The following is a 26,344-nucleotide window of genomic DNA, read 5'->3' as shown; positions in this document are numbered from 1 at the left end:
CCAAAGTACACATGGGCCACATGGACCGCGGCACGAGGTCAGGTCAGGGAGTCGGCCTTCAGTCGGCGGCGTTCATGTACACCCCCCCCCCGACCCTCCTCCTCCTCCTCCTCTTAACGGCATGGCTCTTACTCTAACTTATATTTTACTTTTGGACCACGAAATGTCTGAAGTGGTTTTAAACTGCAAATAAAACCACATCGTATTTAAAGTTTTGTTACGGCTTCAGAGGGAGACCGGACGAGTGTCCGATCAATCAATAACCACATTGATTTCTTTATTTAACAGATAATATGAAATTAAACGGAGACTTAAGGCAAATTATAAATATGATACTTCAGTTATTTTATTATTGTGTGATAATAAACTTTTCAAAACGACTTACTAATTATTTTATCAGTTCCTATATATTTATCATTTATTTTAAGATTGAAGAAGTTTCCATTTAGATTATACACATGTTTTACCTTGCAAAGCATGCTCTCAAGAAATTATAAAGATGTATAAATACATTGTAAAAAGTTTGCAACTACACATTTAGAGTTTGTGCCTTTTTATTTTATGCTTTTTTTGGTCTCTTTATTCTCTGTACATGTGCAGTTGTTGAATAAAGATAAATATTGTTTTAAAGTCAAAACTGTCTGTTAAATCCTTCAAACTAATATCGAGACGTATATAAATAAAAGTTACGAGCATGTTTCTTTTTTCACTTTCTACGTCGAGCGAACACCGTGCGGTTTGCGCATGCGCGTGGACGTATCAACGGTGGGATGTGTAGCGGGTCTGCGCATGCGCCTGAGTGTGTCCGCGGACGCGTCGCGAGCCGGCGGAGCCGCGATGGCAGAGCAGCAGCCGAGCAGAGCGGAGTGAGGACTCGGCGGGGATGGCGGACAAACCTCTGCCGCTGTTCGTGAAGCTGTTCGCCGCCGGATTTTACGGCGTGAGCTCGTTTCTCATCGTCGTGGTGAACAAAAGTGTCCTCACGAACTACAGGTGACGTGTTGGTGACGCGTTTGTTCCTCTTTTTAACGGTTTAACGACCAACGGCTACCGCCGTTAGCTCGGACCCGGGGAGCGCGCGTGGGCTTCACGGGCCGTGGGAGAAACCAGCGTTCACCGTGTGTTGTCTAGCTTACGTGGTTTAGACTCAACAGTGTGCTCCGTTCACGTGCAGTGGGACTAACGGGGACTCAAACGCTTTGCTTTTTACAGGTTCCCGTCCTCGATATGTGTCGGCATCGGACAAGTGAGATAATAGATGAATGCTAACGGTTTTTATTCACACACTCCCTGAAAGCGGGCGGAGATAGTCATGTTCCTGTGTGTGTGTGTGTGTGTGTGTGTGCGCGCGCGTGCGTGTAGATGCTGGCCACAGTGGTCGTGCTGTGGGTGGGCAAGGCTGCGAGGGTGATCACCTTCCCTGACTGTGACGAGAGCATACCTCGCAAGGTGAGACCATCAATACAAAGACTTCCCTTTCACCAGCAGCAGCTTTTTATTGTGACTTTTTTTTAAATATTCATGTTTATTAACTTGTTGTTGTTTACAGACGTTTCCGCTGCCGCTCCTCTATGTGGGGAATCAAATCACTGGTCTGCTGGGAACCAAAAAGCTGAAGTAGGTCCTCTTCTCTTTTAGGTGGTTCAAGTTCTTTTCATTTGTTCTTCTTCTCTCAGCGAGATAAACACAGAGATCGTTAGACGGACGTGAATATCCCGTTTGCGGTCTGTAGCCGGCTCCATGAAAGAAGTTATTCATGTGCGTGTGTGCACACGTCACGTAAAAATCTTTTATAAAAAAATGGTCCCCATGCATCGGCTTTGAGTCGCCTGGAAATTTTAAAACATGATTGGCCGGTGAGAAAAAAAGTCAACGTGGGCGTGGCTCTGGAAGCTCACTGTGTCCTCTCCCCTCCAGCCTGCCGATGTTCACCGTCCTCCGGCGGTTCTCCATCTTGTTCACGATGCTGGCCGAAGTTCTCCTGCTCAAGTAAGACGGCGCGACGCCCCGCCCCCTTTTTCTGCCGTTATCGCGTGAGCTGGCAGCCGGGTCGAGTTTCATTCCTCTGCCGTCTCTCCTTTGACCTCCTGCAGGAAGAAGTTCTCCCGGCCGGTGCAGCTGACGGTATTTACGATGATCCTCGGGGCGTTCATCGCCGCCAGGTGAGTCCCGCCGCGTCCAGGTGTGGCCACCCGAGGCACCGCCACTTCAAAGGGGGCCGCCATGACACATGAGCTCTAAGTGATGCGTTCAGGGGTCCCGACACCCGCGTGTTCTCTGAGACGCCGCAGGCTAATCGCTTTCTCTCTCTCCCTCCTTCCCTTCCTCTTTCCCCCTCCCTTTCTCTCTCTCTCTCCCCCTCTCTCTCCCCCCCCCTCCTCTCTCTCCCCCCCCCCTCTCCCCCCCCCTCTCTCTCTGCAGTGCCGACCTGTCGTTCGACCTTCAGGGCTACGCCGTCATCCTCGTGAACGACGTGCTGACGGCGGCCAACGGCGCCTACGTCAAACAGAAACTGGACGCCAAGGTACAGGCCCCGCCCCCTTTCGTTGATGAATAGTAACCGTTGTCGGGGGGGGGGCAGGGGGGCAGGCATCGAGCGCGACCGTCGGCGCCCGCGGGGAACCCTGAGCGGTCCCTCGGGCGTCTGGCTCAAAGGTTCTCCGTGTTCTCAAACACCGCCGCCGGGTTCTTCTCTTATCACCGTCGACAGAGGCGTGTGTGTGCGTGTGCGTGTGCGTGTGCGTGTGCGTGTGCGTGTGCGTGTGCGTGTGCGTGTGCGTGTGTGTGTGTGTGTGATATATTGTAAGGAGGTGAAAGATGGCGCCTGCCTCATGACATCTGTGCCGCTGGCCACTGAGGAATGTTCCGGGCGGCCCGGTGACTGGCGCTCTGTGCTCCCCGTCTCTCCCTCCTCTTCCTCTCAGGAGCTGGGTAAATACGGAGTGCTGTACTACAACGCGTTGTTCATGATCCTCCCCACCGTGCTGCTGGCGCACGTCACCGGAGACATGCAGAAGGTGAGTCCTCGCTCGCCATCTTGCTTTCTTTAAAACTCCTGAAACATCCCCGGAAAACATCTGAATCCACGAGAGAGTCGTGTTTTCAACCGTCGTTAAAACCACAAAGTTTCTCACCAGGTTTACTCCCAAATTGAGTGTGTGAGAGAGCACGGTTGTGTGTGTGTGTGTGTGTCACTGTTGGCACAGCCCTTCTGGTTGCCCAGCTGGGCCCCTGAGTAGCCAGAGGAGGCACAAAGCTGCTATTATGCACCGAGTGAAGTTATTGCAGCACCACCCACAGCCCCCCCTCCACACACACACACAGCCCCCCCTCCACACACACACACACACAGCCCCCCCTCCACACACACACACACACACACAGCCCCCCCTCCACACACACACACACAGCCCCCCCTCCACACACACACACACACACACAGCCCCTCCACACACACACACACAGCCCCCTCCACACACACACACAGCCCCCACCTCTACTTTTTTAAATGTTTTAAGCTTTTAGAGACCGTGTTGAATTTGTAATGTTAATGTCGGGAAAGTGCTCGGACACGCCCACAAAGTCCTCGCTTGAAACTGAAAGGATTTTAAGTGCATGATTGCCGTAGTTACTCGACTCTTTAAAAATACAAAATAAAGAAATAGATTTATTTTAGATTTTTTAAAGAGTTGACAATTATGGCAATTATGTACTTAAAATCCTTGTGTGAAAATACTCAATATATATATATTCATTTTTAAAGAGTGAGAGATGTATAAATATATACATATGTATATATTTAAATATTTATTTGTATTTATACATGTGTATATATTATATTTACATATGTATATATATTTATATGTATATATATACATATGTGTATATGTATACATGTATACAGGACTGTCTCAGAAAATTAGAATATTGTGATAAAGTTCTTTATTTTCTGTAATGCAATTAAAAAAACAAAAATGTCATGCATTCTGGATTCATTACAAATCAACTGAAATATTGCAAGCCTTTTATTCTTTTAATATTGCTGATTATGGCTTACAGCTTAAGAAAACTAAAATCCTATCTCATAAAATTTTAATATTTCCTCAGACCAAGTAAAAAAAAAGATTTATAACAGCTGAGTGTTTGTCAAGGCTCAGGAAACCCTTGCAGGTGTTTCGAGTTAATTAGACAATTCAAGTGATTTGTTTAATACCCTACTAGTATACTTTTTCATGATATTCTAATATTTAGAGATAGGATATTTGAGTTTTCTTAAGCTGTAAGCCATAATCAGCAATAAATCAGAATAAAAGGCTTGCAATATTTCAGTTGATTTGTAATGAATCCAGAATGCATGACATTTTTGTTTTTTTAATTGCATTACAGAAAATAAAGAACTTCATCACAATATTCTAATTTTCTGAGACAGTCCTGTATATATGTATATATATACATATGTATATACAGGACTGTCAGAAAATTAGAATATTGTGATGAAGTTCTTTATTTTCTGCAATGCAATTAAAAAAACAAAAATGTCATGCATTCTGGATTCATTACAAATCAACTGAAATATTGCAAGCCTTTTATTCTTTTAATATTGCTGATTATGGCTTACAGCTTAAGAAAACTCAAATATCCTATCTCTAAATATTAGAATATCATGAAAAAGTATACTAGTAGGGTATTAAACAAATCACTTGAATTGTCTAATTAACTCGAAACACCTGCAAGGGTTTCCTGAGCCTTGACAAACACTCAGCTGTTATAAATCTTTTTTTTTACTTGGTCTGAGGAAATATTAAAATTTTATGAGATAGGATTTTAGAGTTTTCTTAAGCTGTAAACCATAATCAGCAATATTAAAAGAATAAAAGGCTTGCAATATTTCAGTTGATTTGTAATGAATCCAGAATGCATGACATTTTTGTTTTTTTAATTGCATTACAGAAAATAAAGAACTTCATCACAATATTCTAATTTTCTGAGACAGTCCTGTATATACATATGTGTATGTATATTTATTAGTGCTGTGAAAAATAACGCGTTAATTCAATTACAGGTTTAACTAGTTTTTTTTTTTTAACGCATTTAACGCATGCGCAGAATGAGCTTCCAATCCGTCTGTTGTTGGTCGTCGGGACGAAAAAAAAGTCACTTGCAAAATGAGCTTCCAATCCACCACTTCAATCTGAACTCTGTCCGCTCTCATGCAGACGGTCTGTTCATCGGTAATGATCCTTCCGCAGGTTCACCTCCGGAAACCTTGTTACGACTTTTACTTCCTGTAGATCAGGGTCTCAACACGTCGATCGCGACCTGCCAGTCGATCGCGGCGTAGTGTTGGTAGATCGCATGACATTAAAGAGATTGGCCCGCCCCCTGACATGTTCTCTAGAGCACGTCTTTGTTCTTTTATTAAACTAAACGTCTGTTGTTGATCGTATCTCCACAGCAGCATGTCATTTCTGTCTCTTCGCGTCGCGTTAACACTTATCGATCTCCGTCCCGCGCGCCACAGAGCTCTGTGCGCGCGCATCGGGACCGAGCAAAACAAAAGTCACTTGTCAATCTGTCCACCTGTCCGGGCCGGTGAGGTTTCAGCTTTGCAGCGGTGTCCCCGCCGTCCCTTTCATCACGGCCCAGTTCATGAAGAAAACCCACACAGTCAGTTTGCCTCAGCAGCTGCTAGAGGAAGACTAGAGGCCTTTAGATTGTGTCATGGTGGAGTTAATGGTTGACAAACAAGAGAAACATGTTCTGTTTAACCTCCTGTTACCTTTACATTTACTAACATATTTTACCCTCGGGGTCAATTTGACCCCAGCAATTAAAACCTCCAGAAAATTATTAGAATTAATATCGCTTCCCAAGTTTAAGTGTGAGGTACTTTATGTTTGTTTTAGGGCTGCAACAACGAATCGATAAAAATCGATTATTAAAATAGTTGGCAACGAATTTCATTATCGATTCGTTGTGTCGAGCGATTATTACGGCGCTCAATAAGTCACGGAGTATAAACAAAGTTGAGTTGAGCGCAGAGCGGCGCAGGGGAAACAAGAGCGGAGCGAGAGACGGAACGCTGCGTTGTGAGAGCCAATCAGCGCTGAGCTGCTCCTCTGTTGATGAATCTAATTGGCTGCTGCTGCTCACGTGGCGCTGGATGCGGAAGTCATTCACGTAGTCGGAGACATTCACGGAGCTGTGTGCGCCTCCGGGTGACGTTATGAACCCAGACACCAGGGCGCTACATGTCACAACGTGTGTGGCATTTCCACAAGAGTATAACGTAGAAAACGTGGTTATTTATTCCGTGGCGGATAGCGGAAAATATTTTTCCACGGAGAAAGGCAACGGAGATAAGCCACGACGCCACTCGCTGTGTGCGCTGCGCGCGCAGACATTTAACGGAGCGGAGCAGCGCGTGCGCTCTGATCGCTCTATTAACCCTTGTGTTGCCTTCGGGTCAATATGACCCGATTCAATGTTTAACCCTCCTGTTACCTTTATATTTACTAACATATTTTACCCTTGAGGTCAATTTGACCCCAGCTATTAAAATCTCCAGAAAATTATTAGAATTAATATTGTTTTCCAAGTTTAAGTGTGAGGTACTTTATGTTTGTTTGTTGACTCTCGAAAGAACACCGACATTAAACATTGAATCGGGTCAAATTAATCCTAAGGCGACAGGAGGGTTAATGAAGTATCGAGACTAAAAATATGCTAAATCACATCGTTTTTAACGTACGGTACTTTGTTAGCATCGCTACACCGTGCAGCGTGACGGCAGCGGATGTAGCGGACTAACATTCAAGCTAACCTAACTTCCCAAACGCTGTCGACATCTGAACGCTGATTGGCCGAGACGCGACACGTCAGGTGAAAAAAATAATAAATCGTAACGCGTCTCTGATATTGTTCAGGGGGCCGGTCCACATGGGGACCACTGCTCAGGAGAGGAAAGCTGTCAGTCTGTTTCTGACGGGTTCATCACCATGGTGACCAGTGAACAGGTTCATCACCATGGTGACCAGTGGATCTCCAGGACCTTTCCATGACTAAACCAAATTTCCATGATTAAACATTTTGTGAAAACTCTGTCTATACGTGACAAAGTGAGAAGATGTAGTATTTAAACTAACAATGAGAATTCCAAAGCATAACGTATATATACCGTGTAAATTAAAATGTGAATAAAACACATTTGCATTACTTTTCCAAATATTTTGGGATTTTATTTTTTTCAATTACTTTTCTAGGCCTGCTAATAGCCATTTAAAAACTCCATGACTTTTCCAGGTTTTCCATGACCGTACGGACCCTGTTTTGAATAAAGGGTTGAAAATTAAAGTGTTTCTGTTTTTTTATCCGATTAATCGATAGAATAATCAACCGATTAATCGATTATCAAAATAATCGTTAGTTGCAGCCCTAGTTTGTTTGTTGACTACCTAAATAGCCCTTTAAATAAATAAAAAAGTTGATATTTCTTATATGTTTGACAGTGAAAAACAGCCTGGGGTCAAATTGACCCCAAAGAACACCGACATTAAACATTGAATGGGGTCAAATTGACGCGAAAGGTAACAGGAGGGTTAAACATTCTGTTTAGGATGAAGATGGATTAATGTTCCATATGGAAGAAAACTGCTAAATAACTGCTGAGTTGCAGCACCATTGTATAGAAGAATGTATACATGTATATATCCGTCTTTTGTCATAAATCTCTGTTCTCACAAAATATACCGAGAATATCGGTAATATGTGATTAATCATGATTAATCCACAAAAACCTGTGATTAACCCGATTAAAATTTTTACTCGTTTCACAGCCCTAATATTTATACATATATATATAAATGTGTAAATATACATATTTATAAATAAATATGAATATATATTTGTATATTAATATTTATTCTAGGGCTGTGAAACGATTACAATTTTTAATCAGATTAATCACAGGTTTTTGTGGATTAATCATGATTAATCACATATTACCGATATTCTCGGTATATTTTGTGAGAACATAGAGATTTATGACAAAAGACGGATATATACATTTATACATTCTTCTATACAATGGTGCTGCAACTCAGCAGTTATTTAGCAGTTTTCTTCCATATGGAACATTAATACATCTTCATCCTAAACAGAATGTTTAACCCTCCTGTTACCTTTCGGGTCCATTTGACCCCATTCAATGTTTAATGTCGGTGTTCTTCAATTTGACCCCAGGCTGTTTTCACTGTGTCAAACATATCAGAAATATCAACTTTTTTATTTATTTAAAGGGCTATTTAGGTAGTCAACAAACAAACATAAAGTACCTCACACTTAAACTTGGGAAGCAATATTAATTCTAATAATTTTCTGGAGGTTTTAATTGCTGGGGTCAAATTGACCCGAGGGTAAAATATGTTAGTAAATGTAAAGGTAACAGGAGGGTTAAACAGAACATGTTTCTCTTGTTTGTCAACCATTAACTCCACCATGATACAATCTAAAGGTGGACAGATTGACAAGTGACTTTGTTTTTGCTCGGTCCCGATGCGCGCACGGAGCTCTGTGGCGCGCCAGACGGAGATCGATAAGTGTTAACACGAAGAGACAGAAATGACATGCTGCTGTGGAGATACGATCAACAACAGACGTTTAGTTTAATAAAAGAACAAAGACGTGCTCTAGAGAACATGTCAGGGGGCGGGCCAATCTCTTTAATGTCATGCGATCTACCGACACTACGCCGCGATCGACTGGCAGGTCGCGATCGACGTGTTGAGACCCTGATCTACAGGAAGTAAAAGTCGTAACAAGGTTTCCGGAGGTGAACCTGCGGAAGGATCATTACCGATGAACAGACCGTCTGCATGAGAGCGGACAGAGTTCAGATTGAAGTGGTGGATTGGAAGCTCATTTTGCAAGTGACTTTTTTTTCGTCCCGACGACCAACAACAGACGGATTGGAAGCTCATTCTGCGCATGCGTTAAATGCGTAAAAAAAAAAAAAACTAGTTAAACCTGTAATTAACTGAGTTAACGCGTTATTTTTCACAGCACTAATTTATTCGTATATAAATATTTGTATTTATATACATTTATTTTCTCACACTTTAAAAAAGAAAAATACATGTGTGTGTATATATATATATATATACATTCACATGTAGCTTTCTGCTTCTCAGGCGGTGGAGTACGACGGCTGGTCAGACATGTTCTTCCTCGCCCTCTTCATCCTCTCTTGCATCATGGGGTAAGAACACAAGACTGAGCTGCTTATTATTATTATTTTATCACATGCAATGCACGCAGGAGGATTCAGACCATCTGGACTCTCTCGTGGTCTGGGTGGTGGGGGGGTCATGGCTCCCCGGGGGTCTGGGTGGTGGGGGGGTCGTGGCTCCCCGGGGGTCTGGGTGGTGGGGGGGTCGTGGCTCCCGGGGTCTGGGTGGTGGGGGGGTCGTGGCTCCCCGGGGGTCTGGGTGGTGGGGGGGTTGTGGCTCCCGGGGGTCTGGGTGGTGGGGGGGGTCATGGCTCCCGGGGCCCTGTTGCGTAACCCCACGTTGTGTTGCAGGTTCGTTCTGATGTATTCCACCGTGCTCTGCACTCAGTACAACTCGGCGCTGACCACCACCATCGTGGGCTGCATCAAGGTACGCCGACGCCGTGGAAACACGAGCACAAAGGAACCGTAACGAAGTGTTTTAACGCCCGATGTTCTCCCCCCGCAGAACGTTCTGGTGACCTACATCGGGATGGTGTTCAGCGGAGACTACATCTTCTCCTGGACCAACTTCATCGGGCTGAACATCAGGTACGGCGGCGCTCTGTCGGCGGTTTGAGGCCCGTTCATTTAGTTTTATGGAAGTTCATTTCTGACGGTGTAGTAAATAAAGTCTCCAAGTAATACAATAAAAAACCTTCTCGTACAGTTTCCAGTTATTTTGAGATAGTAACTCGATATTTGTAGTTTCTCATTTTTGAAAGCAATTTTATTTTCGACCATTTCTTGTTTTTTGGAGATATTACCTCATTTTTTTGAGTAATTTAGTCATTATTTTGAGACATTAACTCAATATTTTTAGATATTAAGTTGTTCTTTTAGACATTGGCTCGTTATTTTGGGACCAAATCATTATTTTGGGATATTAAGTTGTTATTTTGGGACATTAAGTCATTATTTTGAGACATTAAGTTGTTATTGAGATATTGAGTCATTATTTTGGGACATTAAGTTGTAATTTTGGGACATTAAGTCATTATTTCGAGACATTAAGTCATTATTTTGGGACATTAAGTTGTTATTTTGGGGCATTAAGTTGTTATTTTGAGACATTAAGTCATTATTTTGGGACATTAAGTTGTTATTTTGAGACATTAAGTCATTATTTTGAGACATTAAGTTGTTATTTTGAGGCATTAAGTTGTTATTTTGAGACATTAAGTCGTTATTTTGGGGCATTAAGTCATTATTTTGGGGCATTAAGTCATTAGTGAGATATTGAGTGATTATTTTGGGACATTTTAACATTCTAGTCAAAGAACTCGTTGATTCTGTCGTCGGGTAGATTTCGGGTTCCAACCAAAGCGTGATGTCACGTTCTGATGTGTCAATCGGTTTCGGGAATTCATCCGTACACGATGGAGCTTGTTGAGAAATATGATGCAGATTTAATGGCGATGATGAAGATGAGCTCCAACATGTTCCACCTCGCGCTGATGACACATGACTTTCTTCAGTTTTTTGGGGTTATTGTTTCCTGTGGAGGCTCATGTCTGACTGGAGGAAATAAAAAGTGAGAAACTATTTCCAAGTATAAAAAAAAAAGTTTGAGGGTTTCCAGTTATTGAGATAGTAACTTAATATTTTGAATGTTTGTCATTATTTAGTAATGAGTCATTTTGAGATACAAAGTTTTGTTTACAGTTTCTACTTATTTTAGGAAGTTTCTTATTATTTGTGGCAGACATTTAATTTTTTTAGGAAAACATTTCTTGTTATTTTGAGACATTGAGTCATTATTTTTGAGATTCTAACTCATTATTTTTGACAGATTTCTTTTTTTTTTAAAATAACCGTTCTTGTTATTTTGAGCTGCCACTTACTCACAACGTCGATATTGTTCATATTTATCTCTTACTGGAAGAAATAGGCTGAAGAGCCAGTGTCTCACTCCTGTGTGTGTGTGTCTCTCTCTGTGTGTGTGTGTGTGTGTTGCAGCATTGCCGGCAGCCTGGTGTACTCCTACATCACCCTCACAGAGGAGCAGTCCATCAAAGCGAGCGAGAACACCAAGCTGGACATCAAGGGCAAGGTGGTGGTGTGAGACTCACTCCACTCACTACTTTTATTTATGCAGTATTTTTGGGGGGGGCGCGTTACCCTGAATCCCCTGCAGGGGGATTGTTTTTATTTTTTTAAATGAAAGTATTTTCATACTGTACATGTGAGCATCACGAAGAAGGGAAACAATAATATTTATGTGACGACATTGACTAAACGTTTGGGACGACGTAATGTCTCCTGCACGCGGGAGCTGGAAATATCCGTTATTTAAAGGGACAGTACGGCCCGTTTGGAGGGACCTCTGTGTTTTTAAAGAGAGCTCGGATAACGTCTTCTCACAGCTGGTCAAAGAGGAGAAGATATTCTAAATATAACTGAGCCGGGTCTAAAATACTTTCACTTGTATGAAAAGTACTTCAAAACAACCGCGCTGTCCCTTTAAGAAGCTGTGTGCTCCGACGAGTCACGGGACAATAGCACCGTGGTTATTTTAAAGGCACAGTCCTTATTTTATTTAGTTGTATTGCCTTTATTTTGCTGTTTACGAGGAATGTACCTTTTCTTTAGACGCCTTCGCACTGTCGTTACCCGATGTTTCAGGCTCCAGATACTTTCTTCTTTTCTGTTTCTGCGCGTACACTGTTTTAAAAGCTGGAGATCCATCCTCGTCCTTCAAGAACAACCAGGAGGCCGTCGAGGACTGTGGCTTTAAATGAATGAATGCGTTACAGTTCACATTTCGGTCCCTCAGTATTATAAAGTGTTTTTTTGGGCCGTCGCTGTTTTTCTTTTTTCACACGAGGATCGTTTTTTGTTTTTTTATTTTCTTTTGCTGGTTTTCTCGACACAATGTTATCGCACTTTTACCCGAGGTCGCCCACAGACGGGTGAAACAGCCTCGCCTCCTGTTACAGTCATTGTTGAGATTATCCTATTCTTCTGGAGGGTACGTTTCAGGTTTTTATTTTAAAGTATTACAAGATACGTGTTTTTTTTTTTTTAAACAAACTTTTTTATAGTCAGGTACGAGTTTTTTGTTTTTTTACATTTTTATCTAGATTGTATATTTATTGTAGACTAATATTCATGTTGTAGGTGGAGTTTTGCTGATCCTTAAACACAGTGACGATGGATTTGTAGCTGGAACACGATGATGTATTTTTACATGAAAAGAACAAAAACTTTTATTGAAACGACGCGTTCATTTTGGATTTGTTGTTCAGGTTGTAATGATAAAATACTATTTTATTCAATCTCCTTCTGTCGTGTCTTATTCAAACAAGTGATTATATTAATATTTTGCTACTGTTTATTTATATTTAGACGCTCGGTCCTGGATCACAGTTCTTTAACTGAGGCTGTAGACTAGAGCAACACGTCCCCTTCTGTCACAGGGTTGAATCCCTCTGGTAAAAGTTGTACACATATCTGATATGTTTAAACCCCTGTGTGTGAAAAGTTATATTTTTTACTTTTACAAGTATTCTGAAAATGACTCCACCCAAATCTCCTTTAGTGCACTCACAGCGCCCTCTAGGGGCAGCCTGGTGACACTGTCACCCTTTAGTGAATAATATATTTAAGCCTGCATCATTTGGACATTTAATACATGTCCAACATGCAAAATATTTTAAAACATTAAGTACGCTATTTACATCAAAATAGGAAAAATACTATTTGGCTAAAAGTCCAAATTTTAACCTCCAAAGATATTAAATCAAAACGACTTGGCAGATAAAAATCAGTTTTGCCTGAACAAATATTACAAATTAACTAAAAAAAAAGTGGAGAAGCTGAATCAAGATATTTCAAAAACATGTTTTAATACATATAAATATCCGTAAAATAATTTGCATTGGATTTTAGAATTTCTTTTCGACTGGCCCGTGTACAATAAAAAAAAAAAAGGACGTGCTCAGTTTTCAAAGCTGGTGATATCTCAACGTCTTTGGCACAGGAACAAACGGAAAGAAAAGAAACAGAGGCCAAGTAAATATTCAGCCTCTGATTTACTATAGGTGGTATTCATGTGAAATAGAAAGAGAGAGAGAGCGAGACAGAGAAAGAATGGAGAGAGACAGACAGAGAAAGAGAAACAGACAGAGAGAGACACAGAGAAACAGAAAGAATGGAGAGAGAGAGACAGACATAGAAACAGACATGGAGAGACACAGAATGAATGGAGAGAGAGACAGAGGGAACTACGCGGAAAACAAAACTCCAGCAAAATCACAACTTAAACATATATATAAATATATTTATTATATATATATATATTTGGCTTCACGCTGTACGTACTTGAACTCAAACTGAGTAAATCTTTTAACGCTCTGGTCAGTTACCCGTTCTTCAAACGAAAAGGATTTTCTCTCGCTCTTCACCTCCGTGTTTGAACCCTTCACGCCTCGCAGCCCGAAGAACTAACGACACCTGCAGCCGCCTCCAGGTGAGCCGGACCAACCCGCGAGTCAAAGTATTTCCCGAAGGCTGCGCCCAGACCGGGCGAGCCGGACCGAGCCGCTCCCCTCGGTTCTGTTGTCTTTAAAAACACGAGTCGCTGCTTCCCAAAACACGCGGTGCTCAACGTCCCTCAGTGGGTGAAAGGTGAGGCGTACCTGTCTTTGTGATCTCACAACTGTTACAGACTTAAAAAGTATTAAATATACATAACTTACCACTTCGCTTCGTTTTATTCATTTTTTTACACTTTTTTTTGATTTCTAAGAAGAGTGGCGGGGCGCCGGGCCGTTCCCTCACAGCCGGCTGAGGTTCTCCGCCATGTAGCAGAGGCTGTACGCGTTGCAGCCGACGCAGCACAGGTTGCAGAGGGCGGACAGCAGCCGGTAGAGACGCAGCCGGCCGTTCAGACGCCGGTACTTGGCGTCCGTGTCGCACAGTTTGGCGTACGCCTCGCGGTTCGACGACAGCCCGATGTCCTGGCCCAGGCCGCACGCCTGCTCCACCAGGTGCATGTCGGCCATGATCTCTGACGTCATCTGGCCGAACCACTGGGCGTTCACGGCCGCCACCGTCACCGACACGAAGAAGATGAAGATCTGGAGGGGAGTCACGGGAACGTCAGGGTTCATCCACACGACCAATGAACAGGTTCATCCTCATGACCAATGAACAGGTTCATCCACATGACCAATGAACAGGGTTCATCATGACCAATGAACAGGTTCATCCTCATGACCAATGAACAGGTTCATCCTCATGACCAATGAACAGGGTTCATCCTCATGACCAATGAACAGGTTCATCCACATGACCAATGAGCAGGTTCATCCATGACCAATGAACAGGGTTCATCATGACCAATGAACAGGGTTCATCATGACCAATGAACAGGTTCATCACATGACCAATGAACAGGTTCATTCTCATGACCAATGAACAGGGTTCATCCACATGACCAATGAACAGGTTCATCCACATGACCAGTGAACAGGTTCATCCTCATGACCAATGAACAGGTTCATCCACATGACCAATGAACAGGTTCATCCACATGACCAATGAACAGGTTCATCCTCATGACCAATGAACAGGTTAATCCACATGACCAATGAACAGGTTCATCCTCATGACCAATGAACAGGTTCATCCACATAACCAATGAACAGGTTCATCCTCATGACCAATGAACAGGTTCATCCTCATGACCAATGAACAGGTTCATCCACATGACCAATGAACAGGTTAATCCACATGACCAATGAACAGGTTCATCCTCATGACCAATGAACAGGTTCATCCACATAACCAATGAACAGGTTCATCCTCATGACCAATGAACAGGTTCATCCTCATGACCAATGAACAGGTTCATCCACACGACCAATGAACAGTTCATCCACACGACCAATGAACAGGTTCATCCACATGACCAATGAACAGGTTCATCCACATGACCAATGAACAGGTTCATCCTCACGACCAATGAACAGGTTCATCCACATGGGGACCAATGGGGTTCCAGGACTTTAAACCACATTTCCAGGACATTTTGTTGAAATCTCGTTGTAAACATGAAAAAGTGAGAAAATGTTGTATTTAAACTAACAATGAGAATTCTAGAGCATGCAGTAAATAACTTTAAATGACTCAAATGAATGAGAGAAAATAGTTTTGATAAAAAGAATAAACATTAATGTCTTTTCAGTTTACGGTGCGTTCACTTGCAGTGCGAAAAATATGCGCTGCGGCTATTAAAGCGCGTATGCCGGCTCATATTTTGAGCGTCATTCTTTTAAAAGCATATTAATATTTAAAACTCAGCGTAAATGAACATATGAATAAAACACATGTCCATGTCTTTTCAAAAACTTTTGGATTTTTTTTTTTTACAGGACTTTTCCATGTCAGGAAATAACCATTTTAAAAATCACATGACTTTTCCAGGTTTTCTATGACCGTATGAACCGTATTTTTTTTAAATGCAAAAGGTGACACACACACACACACCTGGAAGGCTTCCCGGTCGTCCAGCGTGTCGCTGGGGTGGTACACGGCGTAGATGGCGAGGTTGAAGAAGGCGCAGGCCGAGCCCAGGTGGAGGTAGAACGGGACGAGGCGACTCTGGATGAACCCGTAGGTGTGTCGGTTCAGGTGGTTGTCCATTACGAAGCCTGAAGAAAAAACACAGACACAACAACCTGTTTATTACGCCGTAAAACACTTTTACCTGTTTATTACACCGTTACTGCAGATGTTACTAATAAAGGATTATTAGGAAGATTTAAAGCCGCACAATCAATAAAAATTAGGACGTAAAGAACCTGCATTTTCTCCAGACACTACTCTGTGTGTGTGTGTGTGTGTGTGTGTGTGTGTGTGTGTGTGTGTGTGTGTGTACCAACTTGAAATGAAGGTGACCCAGATCTGCATCCCCCAGTAGGTGGCGAGCAGCAGCAGCTGCAGCCGCTTCACAGTGACCGTGGGCTCCTCGTCGGTGGACATGTCGTCTACTCACTCTCGTCTCCTCACTTCCTTTCCTTCACCCTCAGATTCTTCTGGAAACACACAGTCCGGATGTGACAACGTGCTACCTGCAGCGAGCAGCACGTGCAGGTAGGCGGTCTGAAACTTGGTGAAAGTCATCCACAAGTTTTTTTAAATTATATATATTTATAAACTAGTTACACCACTTGTTACTGGGACTAACTGCCCCAATAAGACCACTAACCACACACGGAGCTACATGTCAAAGTCTGCATGCTAACAACAAACAAACTCCACATGTAACTTAGTTAGTTCCCACATGAGGAAACTAACAGCGAGTCTTCAAAGTCACCTCCACGGTCAAAAGAACCGTTTGCTTCCGCCGTTAAAGTCCGTTAACGTCACGAGGAGGAGTGAACGTAAGAGTTAGCTGAGTGTCTCAGAAAGAGACCGAACGAGTCGGCGCAACTCGACCAGCGGATGAGGGGATCTGGAGGAGGGTGCGCGCGCAGTCGCGCGACAACCCCCAAGGAGAGCGAGGACTTTCTCTCGTTAAAGCGCGCGCCCGCTGAGCCGTGAACGAAACGCATGACCTGAAAAGAACCGGCTAACTCAACAAGAACCGGGTAACTCAACAAGAACCGGGTAACTCAACAAGAACTGGGTCACTTAAAAAGAACCGATTCACTTGAAAAGAACCGGGTTAGTTAAAAAGAATTGGGTTACTTGAGGGGAGGGGCTATTGTTTACTTAAATAACTTTATATGAGTGAGATAATTCACTGTATAAATATATATGAAAATTACATCTCTAACTGTAGAGTACAGAGTACAAATACGTATGTTAATTTTAAAGTGAACTGTTCTTTTTGTTACTAAGGGAACCGACCTGAAGATGAGAGGCGTAGATGCAGCGGTGCGATGGGGAAGTTTCTTCCACACGGCTCCATCACCAGTCGGCTGAGGAAGAGGAAGAGGAAGAGGAAGAGTGGAGATGGTCCTGAGGAGAGAAGAAGAAAGACAAGAAACAGTCTCACTTTAACCGCGTGACTGCTGATACCAACGTCAACGGCTTTCTATTTGTAACTCTTTCTCTGCATGATTTCTACGCGTGCTGTGAACCGAATGTGCAGACCCTGGACGACAGACCGCTGCTTCACTGGAGGCCGGAGCAGTTGAGGTGCATGCTGGGATGTACGGGGTTACGCATTAAATGTGAAAGAGAAGAAATTGTTGATGAGTGGCAGAAAAGGTCAAATACTGCAGTAACAAATAAATAAGCATGACAGAGAATAACAAAATAACTGATCATGTTGTAAAGTTACCTGATTAGTGCTTCATTAAAAAAATAGATGCATGAGTGTGATGTGATGAAATGACATAACAATTTAAAAGAAATACAACATGTGAGCTATTTAGGTGATGAACATATATTCAAGGAAGAGGAAACATGAATGGCAAGAAAATATTGGCATCTTTTGTGATATTGTATTGATTGAACACAGTATCGGGATATGCAGTCTGTATGTGTGCATTTATATTGCTTAATTCGTTGAACTAACTAATTGTGAATGCAGTTTTATTTCTTTATTGGTACAGACAAATATACAAAAAGTAGTGTTCTGATGCTCGATGTCGCAGGTACTGTGATGACGTTACAAACTATTGTATGCAGGGCTCTCAAGTTTTGAAGACAGGCAAGAGTGACATTTCCATCAGCACGCAATTCCAGGATGCTTTATTTTCATTGGTTGCTGGATTAAATCTCACCCAGATACAACAGATACGTTTTTTTTTCCTGATTGGCTATTGTGTAGCCCATTTCTTTTTTCTGATTGGCTGATAAGTGGCTCCTCGCAGCAGAACTCATGATTTTGTAGCCAATCGTAAACATGTGTTTACTCATCGATGAGCAAGACATCAATGGCCAGAAGTAAAAATAAAAAACGCAAGCTACCGTTGAGCTAACGGAACCGCACCGCGGTCGCATGATATCGACGTCACAACAACTGCAGACCAGTAGAACGTGATGACGTATGACGCCAGAGGAAAACGAGTCATATTTAGCAATGCCTTTTTAGAAAGACTTTTAATTCGGACAATACAAATGTAATATCTCTTAACCTTGTGTTGGCCAAACTTTATTTTTTTAAGTAAAAAAATGTCATGCCCGGGAAGTGCACAAAAAAGTGCTTTATAAATCATTCCAGCGGTATTTTTAATCACGTTTGTATACCATAATTAATATTTATTATTTGATTTAAATGTTTAGCCCACATGGAATTTTACTACAGGCGAAGTACCAGAACAACATTGTGGACCTCCCTCCAAAAATAACTGAATGGCCAATTTTGATTTTTCGTCCCATTGTCTGTGCCCTCCGGCGTCAGTTGGTGCGTCACTGACCTCACCAACGTGACGATTCGCTCCACTTCGCACCTGTACGGCGACAAAATCGCCCCATAACGAGTCCTCCAGAGCTAAAATACAAGCCGGTTACACCTACCGCCAACAATCAAGTTGTGATCTCTTGTCTAATTGGTTATAGCCTGGAGGATTTAATTCGTAATTTCCGCCATTTTAAAACAGGCAGTGGTCCTTCTGACCGGAAGTTGATCGAGAGTATAAATTCACGCGCCATCCCCCTTCCATTCTTTTCCGTTATTCGCTGCGTTAGACTGCTGCTCGCTGAAATCACGCATCACCATGTCGGACGAAGGGAAGCTGTTCGTCGGAGGCCTGAGCTTCGACACCAACGAGGAAACCCTCGCCGAGGCCTTCGGCAAGTTCGGCGCCATCGAGAAAGTCGATGTTATCCGCGACAGAGATTCCGGTAACTCCCGCGGCTTCGGCTTCGTGAAATTCGAGAACGTGGAGGACGCCAAAGACGCGCAGGAAGGCATGCACGGCAAAACCCTGGACGGCCGCGCCATCCGCGTGGACGAGGCTGGAAAGGGCGGAGGCGCCCGAGGAGGCTTCGGCGGATCCCGGGGTGGCGGAGGAGGAAGAGGAGGCGGAGGATACGGCGGGAGAGGCGGCGGAGGCGGCTACGACAGCGATAGGAGCTACGGCGACCGAGGCTTCCAGTCCGAGGGGCGGTTTGGCGGCGGAAGCCGAGGAGGCGGCCGCGGCAGCTACTAACCGGCCCGGTGCACCCTGCGTTTTGGGGGGGGCGCGTTACCCTGAATCCCCTGCAGGGGGATTGTTTTTATTTTTTTAAATGAAAGTATTTTCATACTGTACATGTGAGCATCACGAAGAAGGGAAACAATAATATTTATGTGACGACATTGACTAAACGTTTGGGACGACGTAATGTCTCCTGCACGCGGGAGCTGGAAATATCCGTTATTTAAAGGGACAGTACGGCCCGTTTGGAGGGACCTCTGTGTTTTTAAAGAGAGCTCGGATAACGTCTTCTCACAGCTGGTCAAAGAGGAGAAGATATTCTAAATATAACTGAGCCGGGTCTAAAATACTTTCACTTGTATGAAAAGTACTTCAAAACAACCGCGCTGTCCCTTTAAGAAGCTGTGTGCTCCGACGAGTCACGGGACAATAGCACCGTGGTTATTTTAAAGGCACAGTCCTTATTTTATTTAGTTGTATTGCCTTTATTTTGCTGTTTACGAGGAATGTACCTTTTCTTTAGACGCCTTCGCACTGTCGTTACCCGATGTTTCAGGCTCCAGATACTTTCTTCTTTTCTGTTTCTGCGCGTACACTGTTTTAAAAGCTGGAGATCCATCCTCGTCCTTCAAGAACAACCAGGAGGCCGTCGAGGACTGTGGCTTTAAATGAATGAATGCGTTACAGTTCACATTTCGGTCCCTCAGTATTATAAAGTGTTTTTTTGGGCCGTCGCTGTTTTTCTTTTTTCACACGAGGATCGTTTTTTGTTTTTTTATTTTCTTTTGCTGGTTTTCTCGACACAATGTTATCGCACTTTTACCCGAGGTCGCCCACAGACGGGTGAAACAGCCTCGCCTCCTGTTACAGTCATTGTTGAGATTATCCTATTCTTCTGGAGGGTACGTTTCAGGTTTTATTTTAAAGTATTACAAGATACGTGTTTTTTTTTTTTAAACAAACTTTTTATAGTCAGGTACGAGTTTTTGTTTTTACATTTTTATCTAGATTGTATATTTATTGTAGACTAATATTCATGTTGTAGGTGGAGTTTTGCTGATCCTTAAACACAGTGACGATGGATTTGTAGCTGGAACACGATGATGTATTTTTACATGAAAAGAACAAAAACTTTTATTGAAACGACGCGTTCATTTTGGATTTGTTGTTCAGGTTGTAATGATAAAATACTATTTTATTCAATCTCCTTCTGTCGTGTCTTATTCAAACAAGTGATTATATTAATATTTTGCTACTGTTTATTTATATTTAGACGCTCGGTCCTGGATCACAGTTCTTTAACTGAGGCTGTAGACTAGAGCAACACGTCCCCTTCTGTCACAGGGTTGAATCCCTCTGGTAAAAGTTGTACACATATCTGATATGTTTAAACCCCTGTGTGTGTGAAAAGTTATATTTTTTACTTTTACAAGTATTCTGAAAATGACTCCACCCAAATCTCCTTTAGTGCACTCACAGCGCCCTCTAGGGGCAGCCTGGTGACACTGTCACCCTTTAGTGAATAATATATTTAAGCCTGCATCATTTGGACATTTAATACATGTCCAACATGCAAAATATTTTAAAACATTAAGTACGCTATTTACATCAAAATAGGAAAAATACTATTTGGCTAAAAGTCCAAATTTTAACCTCCAAAGATATTAAATCAAAACGACTTGGCAGATAAAAATCAGTTTTGCCTGAACAAATATTACAAATTAACTAAAAAAAAAGTGGAGAAGCTGAATCAAGATATTTCAAAACATGTTTTAATACATATAAATATCCGTAAAATAATTTGCATTGATTTTAGAATTTCTTTTCGACTGGCCCGTGTACAATAAAAAAAAAAAAGGACGTGCTCAGTTTTCAAAGCTGGTGATATCTCAACGTCTTTGGCACAGGAACAAACGGAAAGAAAAGAAACAGAGGCCAAGTAAATATTCAGCCTCTGATTTACTATAGGTGGTATTCATGTGAAATAGAAAGAGAGAGAGAGCGAGACAGAGAAAGAATGGAGAGAGACAGACAGAGAAAGAGAAACAGACAGAGAGAGACACAGAGAAACAGAAAGAATGGAGAGAGAGAGACAGACATAGAAACAGACATGGAGAGACACAGAATGAATGGAGAGAGAGACAGAGGGAACTACGCGGAAAACAAAACTCCAGCAAAATCACAACTTAAACATATATATAAATATATTTATTATATATATATATATTTGGCTTCACGCTGTACGTACTTGAACTCAAACTGAGTAAATCTTTTAACGCTCTGGTCAGTTACCCGTTCTTCAAACGAAAAGGATTTTCTCTCGCTCTTCACCTCCGTGTTTGAACCCTTCACGCCTCGCAGCCCGAAGAACTAACGACACCTGCAGCCGCCTCCAGGTGAGCCGGACCAACCCGCGAGTCAAAGTATTTCCCGAAGGCTGCGCCCAGACCGGGCGAGCCGGACCGAGCCGCTCCCCTCGGTTCTGTTGTCTTTAAAAACACGAGTCGCTGCTTCCCAAAACACGCGGTGCTCAACGTCCCTCAGTGGGTGAAAGGTGAGGCGTACCTGTCTTTGTGATCTCACAACTGTTACAGACTTAAAAAGTATTAAATATACATAACTTACCACTTCGCCGTTTTATTCATTTTTACACTTTTTGATTTCTAAGAAGAGTGGCGGGCGCCGGGCCGTTCCCTCACAGCCGGCTGAGGTTCTCCGCCATGTAGCAGAGGCTGCACGCGTTGCAGCCGACGCAGCACAGGTTGCAGAGGGCGGACAGCAGCCGGTAGAGACGCAGCCGGCCGTTCAGACGCCGGTACTTGGCGTCCGTGTCGCACAGTTTGGCGTACGCCTCGCGGTTCGACGACAGCCCGATGTCCTGGCCCAGGCCGCACGCCTGCTCCACCAGGTGCATGTCGGCCATGATCTCTGACGTCATCTGGCCGAACCACTGGGCGTTCACGGCCGCCACCGTCACCGACACGAAGAAGATGAAGATCTGGAGGGGAGTCACGGGAACGTCAGGGTTCATCCACACGACCAATGAACAGGTTCATCCTCATGACCAATGAACAGGTTCATCCACATGACCAATGAACAGGGTTCATCATGACCAATGAACAGGTTCATCCTCATGACCAATGAACAGGTTCATCCTCATGACCAATGAACAGGGTTCATCCTCATGACCAATGAACAGGTTCATCCACATGACCAATGAGCAGGTTCATCCACATGACCAATGAACAGGGTTCATCATGACCAATGAACAGGGTTCATCATGACCAATGAACAGGTTCATCACATGACCAATGAACAGGTTCATTCTCATGACCAATGAACAGGGTTCATCCACATGACCAATGAACAGGTTCATCCACATGACCAGTGAACAGGTTCATCCTCATGACCAATGAACAGGTTCATCCACATGACCAATGAACAGGTTCATCCACATGACCAATGAACAGGTTCATCCTCATGACCAATGAACAGGTTAATCCACATGACCAATGAACAGGTTCATCCTCATGACCAATGAACAGGTTCATCCACATAACCAATGAACAGGTTCATCCTCATGACCAATGAACAGGTTCATCCTCATGACCAATGAACAGGTTCATCCACATGACCAATGAACAGGTTAATCCACATGACCAATGAACAGGTTCATCCTCATGACCAATGAACAGGTTCATCCACATAACCAATGAACAGGTTCATCCTCATGACCAATGAACAGGTTCATCCTCATGACCAATGAACAGGTTCATCCACACGACCAATGAACAGTTCATCCACACGACCAATGAACAGGTTCATCCACATGACCAATGAACAGGTTCATCCACATGACCAATGAACAGGTTCATCCTCACGACCAATGAACAGGTTCATCCACATGGGGACCAATGGGGTTCCAGGACTTTAAACCACATTTCCAGGACATTTTGTTGAAATCTCGTTGTAAACATGAAAAAGTGAGAAAATGTTGTATTTAAACTAACAATGAGAATTCTAGAGCATGCAGTAAATAACTTTAAATGACTCAAATGAATGAGAGAAAATAGTTTTGATAAAAAGAATAAACATTAATGTCTTTTCAGTTTATGGTGCGTTCACTTGCAGTGCGAAAATATGCGCTCTGGCTATTAAAGCGTATGCCGGCTCATATTTTGAGCGTCATTCTTTAAAAGCATATTAATATTTAAAAGTCAGCGTAAATGAACATATGAATAAAACACATGTCCATGTCTTTTCAAAAACTTTTGGATTTTTTTTTTTACAGGACTTTTCCATGTCAGGAAATAACCATTTTAAAAATCACATGACTTTTCCAGGTTTTCTATGACCGTATGAACCGTATTTTTTTTAAATGCAAAAGGTGACACACACACACACACCTGGAAGGCTTCCCGGTCGTCCAGCGTGTCGCTGGGGTGGTACACGGCGTAGATGGCGAGGTTGAAGAAGGCGCAGGCCGAGCCCAGGTGGAGGTAGAACGGGACGAGGCGACTCTGGATGAACCCGTAGGTGTGTCGGTTCAGGTGGTTGTCCATTACGAAGCCTGAAGAAAAAACACAGACACAACAACCTGTTTATTACGCCGTAAAACACTTTTACCTGTTTATTACACCGTTACTGCAGATGTTACTAATAAAGGATTATTAGGAAGATTTAAAGCCGCACAATCAATAAAAATTAGGACGTAAAGAACCTGCATTTTCTCCAGACACTACTCTGTGTGTGTGTGTGTGTGTGTGTGTGTGTGTGTGTGTGTGTGTGTGTGTGTGTGTACCAACTTGAAATGAAGGTGACCCAGATCTGCATCCCCCAGTAGGTGGCGAGCAGCAGCAGCTGCAGCCGCTTCACAGTGACCGTGGGCTCCTCGTCGGTGGACATGTCGTCTACTCACTCTCGTCTCCTCACTTCCTTTCCTTCACCCTCAGATTCTTCTGGAAACACACAGTCCGGATGTGACAACGTGCTACCTGCAGCGAGCAGCACGTGCAGGTAGGCGGTCTGAAACTTGGTGAAAGTCATCCACAAGTTTTTTTAAATTATATATATTTATAAACTAGTTACACCACTTGTTACTGGGACTAACTGCCCCAATAAGACCACTAACCACACGGAGCTACATGTCAAAGTCTGCATGCTAACAACAAACAAACTCCACATGTAACTTAGTTAGTTCCCACATGAGGAAACTAACAGCGAGTCTTCAAAGTCACCTCCACGGTCAAAAGAACCGTTTGCTTCCGCCGTTAAAGTCCGTTAACGTCACGAGGAGGAGTGAACGTAAGAGTTAGCTGAGTGTCTCAGAAAGAGACCGAACGAGTCGGCGCAACTCGACCAGCGGATGAGGGGGGGGGGGGGGGGATCTGGAGGAGGGTGCGCGCGCAGTCGCGCGACAACCCCCAAGGAGAGCGAGGACTTTCTCTCGTTAAAGCGCGCGCCCGCTGAGCCGTGAACGAAACGCATGACCTGAAAAGAACCGGCTAACTCAACAAGAACCGGGTAACTCAACAAGAACCGGGTAACTCAACAAGAACTGGGTCACTTAAAAAGAACCGATTCACTTGAAAAGAACCGGGTTAGTTAAAAAGAATTGGGTTACTTGAGGGGAGGGGCTATTGTTTACTTAAATAACTTTATATGAGTGAGATAATTCACTGTATAAATATATATGAAAATTACATCTCTAACTGTAGAGTACAGAGTACAAATACGTATGTTAATTTTAAAGTGAACTGTTCTTTTTGTTACTAAGGGAACCGACCTGAAGATGAGAGGCGTAGATGCAGCGGTGCGATGGGGAAGTTTCTTCCACACGGCTCCATCACCAGTCGGCTGAGGAAGAGGAAGAGGAAGAGGAAGAGTGGAGATGGTCCTGAGGAGAGAAGAAGAAAGACAAGAAACAGTCTCACTTTAACTTCGCCGTGACTGCTGATACCAACGTCAACGGCTTTCTATTTGTAACTCTTTCTCTGCATGATTTCTACGCGTGCTGTGAACCGAATGTGCAGACCCTGGACGACAGACCGCTGCTTCACTGGAGGCCGGAGCAGTTGAGGTGCATGCTGGGATGTACGGGGTTACGCATTAAATGTGAAAGAGAAGAAATTGTTGATGAGTGGCAGAAAAGGTCAAATACTGCAGTAACAAATAAATAAGCATGACAGAGAATAACAAAATAACTGATCATGTTGTAAAGTTACCTGATTAGTGCTTCATTAAAAAAATAGATGCATGAGTGTGATGTGATGAAATGACATAACAATTTAAAAGAAATACAACATGTGAGCTATTTAGGTGATGAACATATATTCAAGGAAGAGGAAACATGAATGGCAAGAAAATATTGGCATCTTTTGTGATATTGTATTGATTGAACACAGTATCGGGATATGCAGTCTGTATGTGTGCATTTATATTGCTTAATTCGTTGAACTAACTAATTGTGAATGCAGTTTTATTTCTTTATTGGTACAGACAAATATACAAAAAGTAGTGTTCTGATGCTCGATGTCGCAGGTACTGTGATGACGTTACAAACTATTGTATGCAGGGCTCTCAAGTTTTGAAGACAGGCAAGAGTGACATTTCCATCAGCACGCAATTCCAGGATGCTTTATTTTCATTGGTTGCTGGATTAAATCTCACCCAGATACAACAGATACGTTTTTTTTCTGATTGGCTATTGTGTAGCCCATTTCTTTTTTCTGATTGGCTGATAAGTGGCTCCTCGCAGCAGAACTCATGATTTTGTAGCCAATCGTAAACATGTGTTTACTCATCGATGAGCAAGACATCAATGGCCAGAAGTAAAAATAAAAAACGCAAGCTACCGTTGAGCTAACGGAACCGCACCGCGGTCGCATGATATCGACGTCACAACAACTGCAGACCAGTAGAACGTGATGACGTATGACGCCAGAGGAAAACGAGTCATATTTAGCAATGCCTTTTTAGAAAG

General features: G+C 43.0%; 4 protein-coding genes across 6 annotated transcripts; 2 read left to right on the top strand and 2 right to left on the bottom strand.

The window, feature by feature from the left end:
• Positions 1-142: 142 nt before the first annotated feature.
• On the top strand, positions 143-12,543 carry LOC130194483 (nucleotide sugar transporter SLC35D1-like). The gene is made up of 12 exons (XM_056415559.1): positions 143-993; positions 1,213-1,246; positions 1,363-1,449; positions 1,550-1,617; positions 1,918-1,989; positions 2,094-2,162; positions 2,422-2,524; positions 2,925-3,017; positions 9,189-9,256; positions 9,578-9,656; positions 9,735-9,817; positions 11,225-12,543. The coding sequence occupies exons 1-12, from the start codon at positions 884-886 to the stop codon at positions 11,328-11,330; spliced, it is 972 nt and encodes a 323-aa protein (XP_056271534.1). The 5' UTR covers positions 143-883; the 3' UTR covers positions 11,331-12,543.
• Positions 12,544-13,088: 545 nt separating this feature from the next.
• LOC130194506 (transmembrane protein 205-like) lies at positions 13,089-17,270 on the bottom strand. 2 transcript variants are annotated; one of them, XM_056415599.1, is made up of 4 exons: positions 17,123-17,270; positions 16,153-16,305; positions 15,758-15,921; positions 13,089-14,346 (listed from the first exon to the last, which is right to left on the bottom strand). In XM_056415599.1, the coding sequence occupies exons 2-4, from the start codon at positions 16,250-16,252 to the stop codon at positions 14,044-14,046; spliced, it is 567 nt and encodes a 188-aa protein (XP_056271574.1). In that variant the 5' UTR covers positions 16,253-16,305; positions 17,123-17,270; the 3' UTR covers positions 13,089-14,043. The 2 variants fall into 2 exon arrangements, with proteins under 2 accessions (XP_056271574.1, XP_056271573.1); XM_056415598.1 differs by lacking the exon at positions 17,123-17,270 and adding an exon at positions 16,587-16,707.
• A 1,626-nt stretch (positions 17,271-18,896) lies between these two features.
• Positions 18,897-20,064, top strand: LOC130194516 (cold-inducible RNA-binding protein A-like). Its single transcript, XM_056415610.1, has one exon. The coding sequence runs from the start codon at positions 18,940-18,942 to the stop codon at positions 19,372-19,374; it is 435 nt and encodes a 144-aa protein (XP_056271585.1). The 5' UTR covers positions 18,897-18,939; the 3' UTR covers positions 19,375-20,064.
• A 1,993-nt stretch (positions 20,065-22,057) lies between these two features.
• On the bottom strand, positions 22,058-26,049 carry LOC130194507 (transmembrane protein 205-like). 2 transcript variants are annotated; one of them, XM_056415601.1, is made up of 4 exons: positions 25,148-26,049; positions 24,168-24,320; positions 23,769-23,932; positions 22,058-22,360 (listed from the first exon to the last, which is right to left on the bottom strand). In XM_056415601.1, the coding sequence occupies exons 2-4, from the start codon at positions 24,265-24,267 to the stop codon at positions 22,058-22,060; spliced, it is 567 nt and encodes a 188-aa protein (XP_056271576.1). In that variant the 5' UTR covers positions 24,268-24,320; positions 25,148-26,049. The 2 variants fall into 2 exon arrangements, with proteins under 2 accessions (XP_056271576.1, XP_056271575.1); XM_056415600.1 differs by lacking the exon at positions 25,148-26,049 and adding an exon at positions 24,600-24,741.
• Positions 26,050-26,344: the final 295 nt, after the last annotated feature.

This window comes from Pseudoliparis swirei, chromosome 5, assembly GCF_029220125.1.
Source record: "Pseudoliparis swirei isolate HS2019 ecotype Mariana Trench chromosome 5, NWPU_hadal_v1, whole genome shotgun sequence".
NCBI classification, from domain to species: Eukaryota; Metazoa; Chordata; class Actinopteri; order Perciformes; family Liparidae; genus Pseudoliparis; species Pseudoliparis swirei.
The sequence above is the reverse complement of the archived record's forward strand: the minus strand, read 5'-3'. Positions and strand labels throughout refer to the sequence as shown.

Coding starts and splice junctions, on each gene's coding strand:
- LOC130194483 (XM_056415559.1), top strand. CDS start 884: ATGGCGGACAAACCTCTGCCGCTGTTCGTGAAGCTGTTCGCCGCCGGA. Junction 1,618..1,917: donor CTGGGAACCAAAAAGCTGAA/GTAGGTCCTCTT, acceptor TCTCCCCTCCAG/CCTGCCGATGTTCACCGTCC. Junction 1,990..2,093: donor GCCGAAGTTCTCCTGCTCAA/GTAAGACGGCGC, acceptor GACCTCCTGCAG/GAAGAAGTTCTCCCGGCCGG.
- LOC130194506 (XM_056415599.1), bottom strand. CDS start 16,252: ATGTCCACCGACGAGGAGCCCACGGTCACTGTGAAGCGGCTGCAGCTG. Junction 15,922..16,152: donor CTGGGTCACCTTCATTTCAA/GTTGGTACACAC, acceptor TTTTTTCTTCAG/GCTTCGTAATGGACAACCAC. Junction 14,347..15,757: donor ACGACCGGGAAGCCTTCCAG/GTGTGTGTGTGT, acceptor ACTCCCCTCCAG/ATCTTCATCTTCTTCGTGTC.
- LOC130194516 (XM_056415610.1), top strand. CDS start 18,940: ATGTCGGACGAAGGGAAGCTGTTCGTCGGAGGCCTGAGCTTCGACACC.
- LOC130194507 (XM_056415601.1), bottom strand. CDS start 24,267: ATGTCCACCGACGAGGAGCCCACGGTCACTGTGAAGCGGCTGCAGCTG. Junction 23,933..24,167: donor CTGGGTCACCTTCATTTCAA/GTTGGTACACAC, acceptor TTTTTTCTTCAG/GCTTCGTAATGGACAACCAC. Junction 22,361..23,768: donor ACGACCGGGAAGCCTTCCAG/GTGTGTGTGTGT, acceptor ACTCCCCTCCAG/ATCTTCATCTTCTTCGTGTC.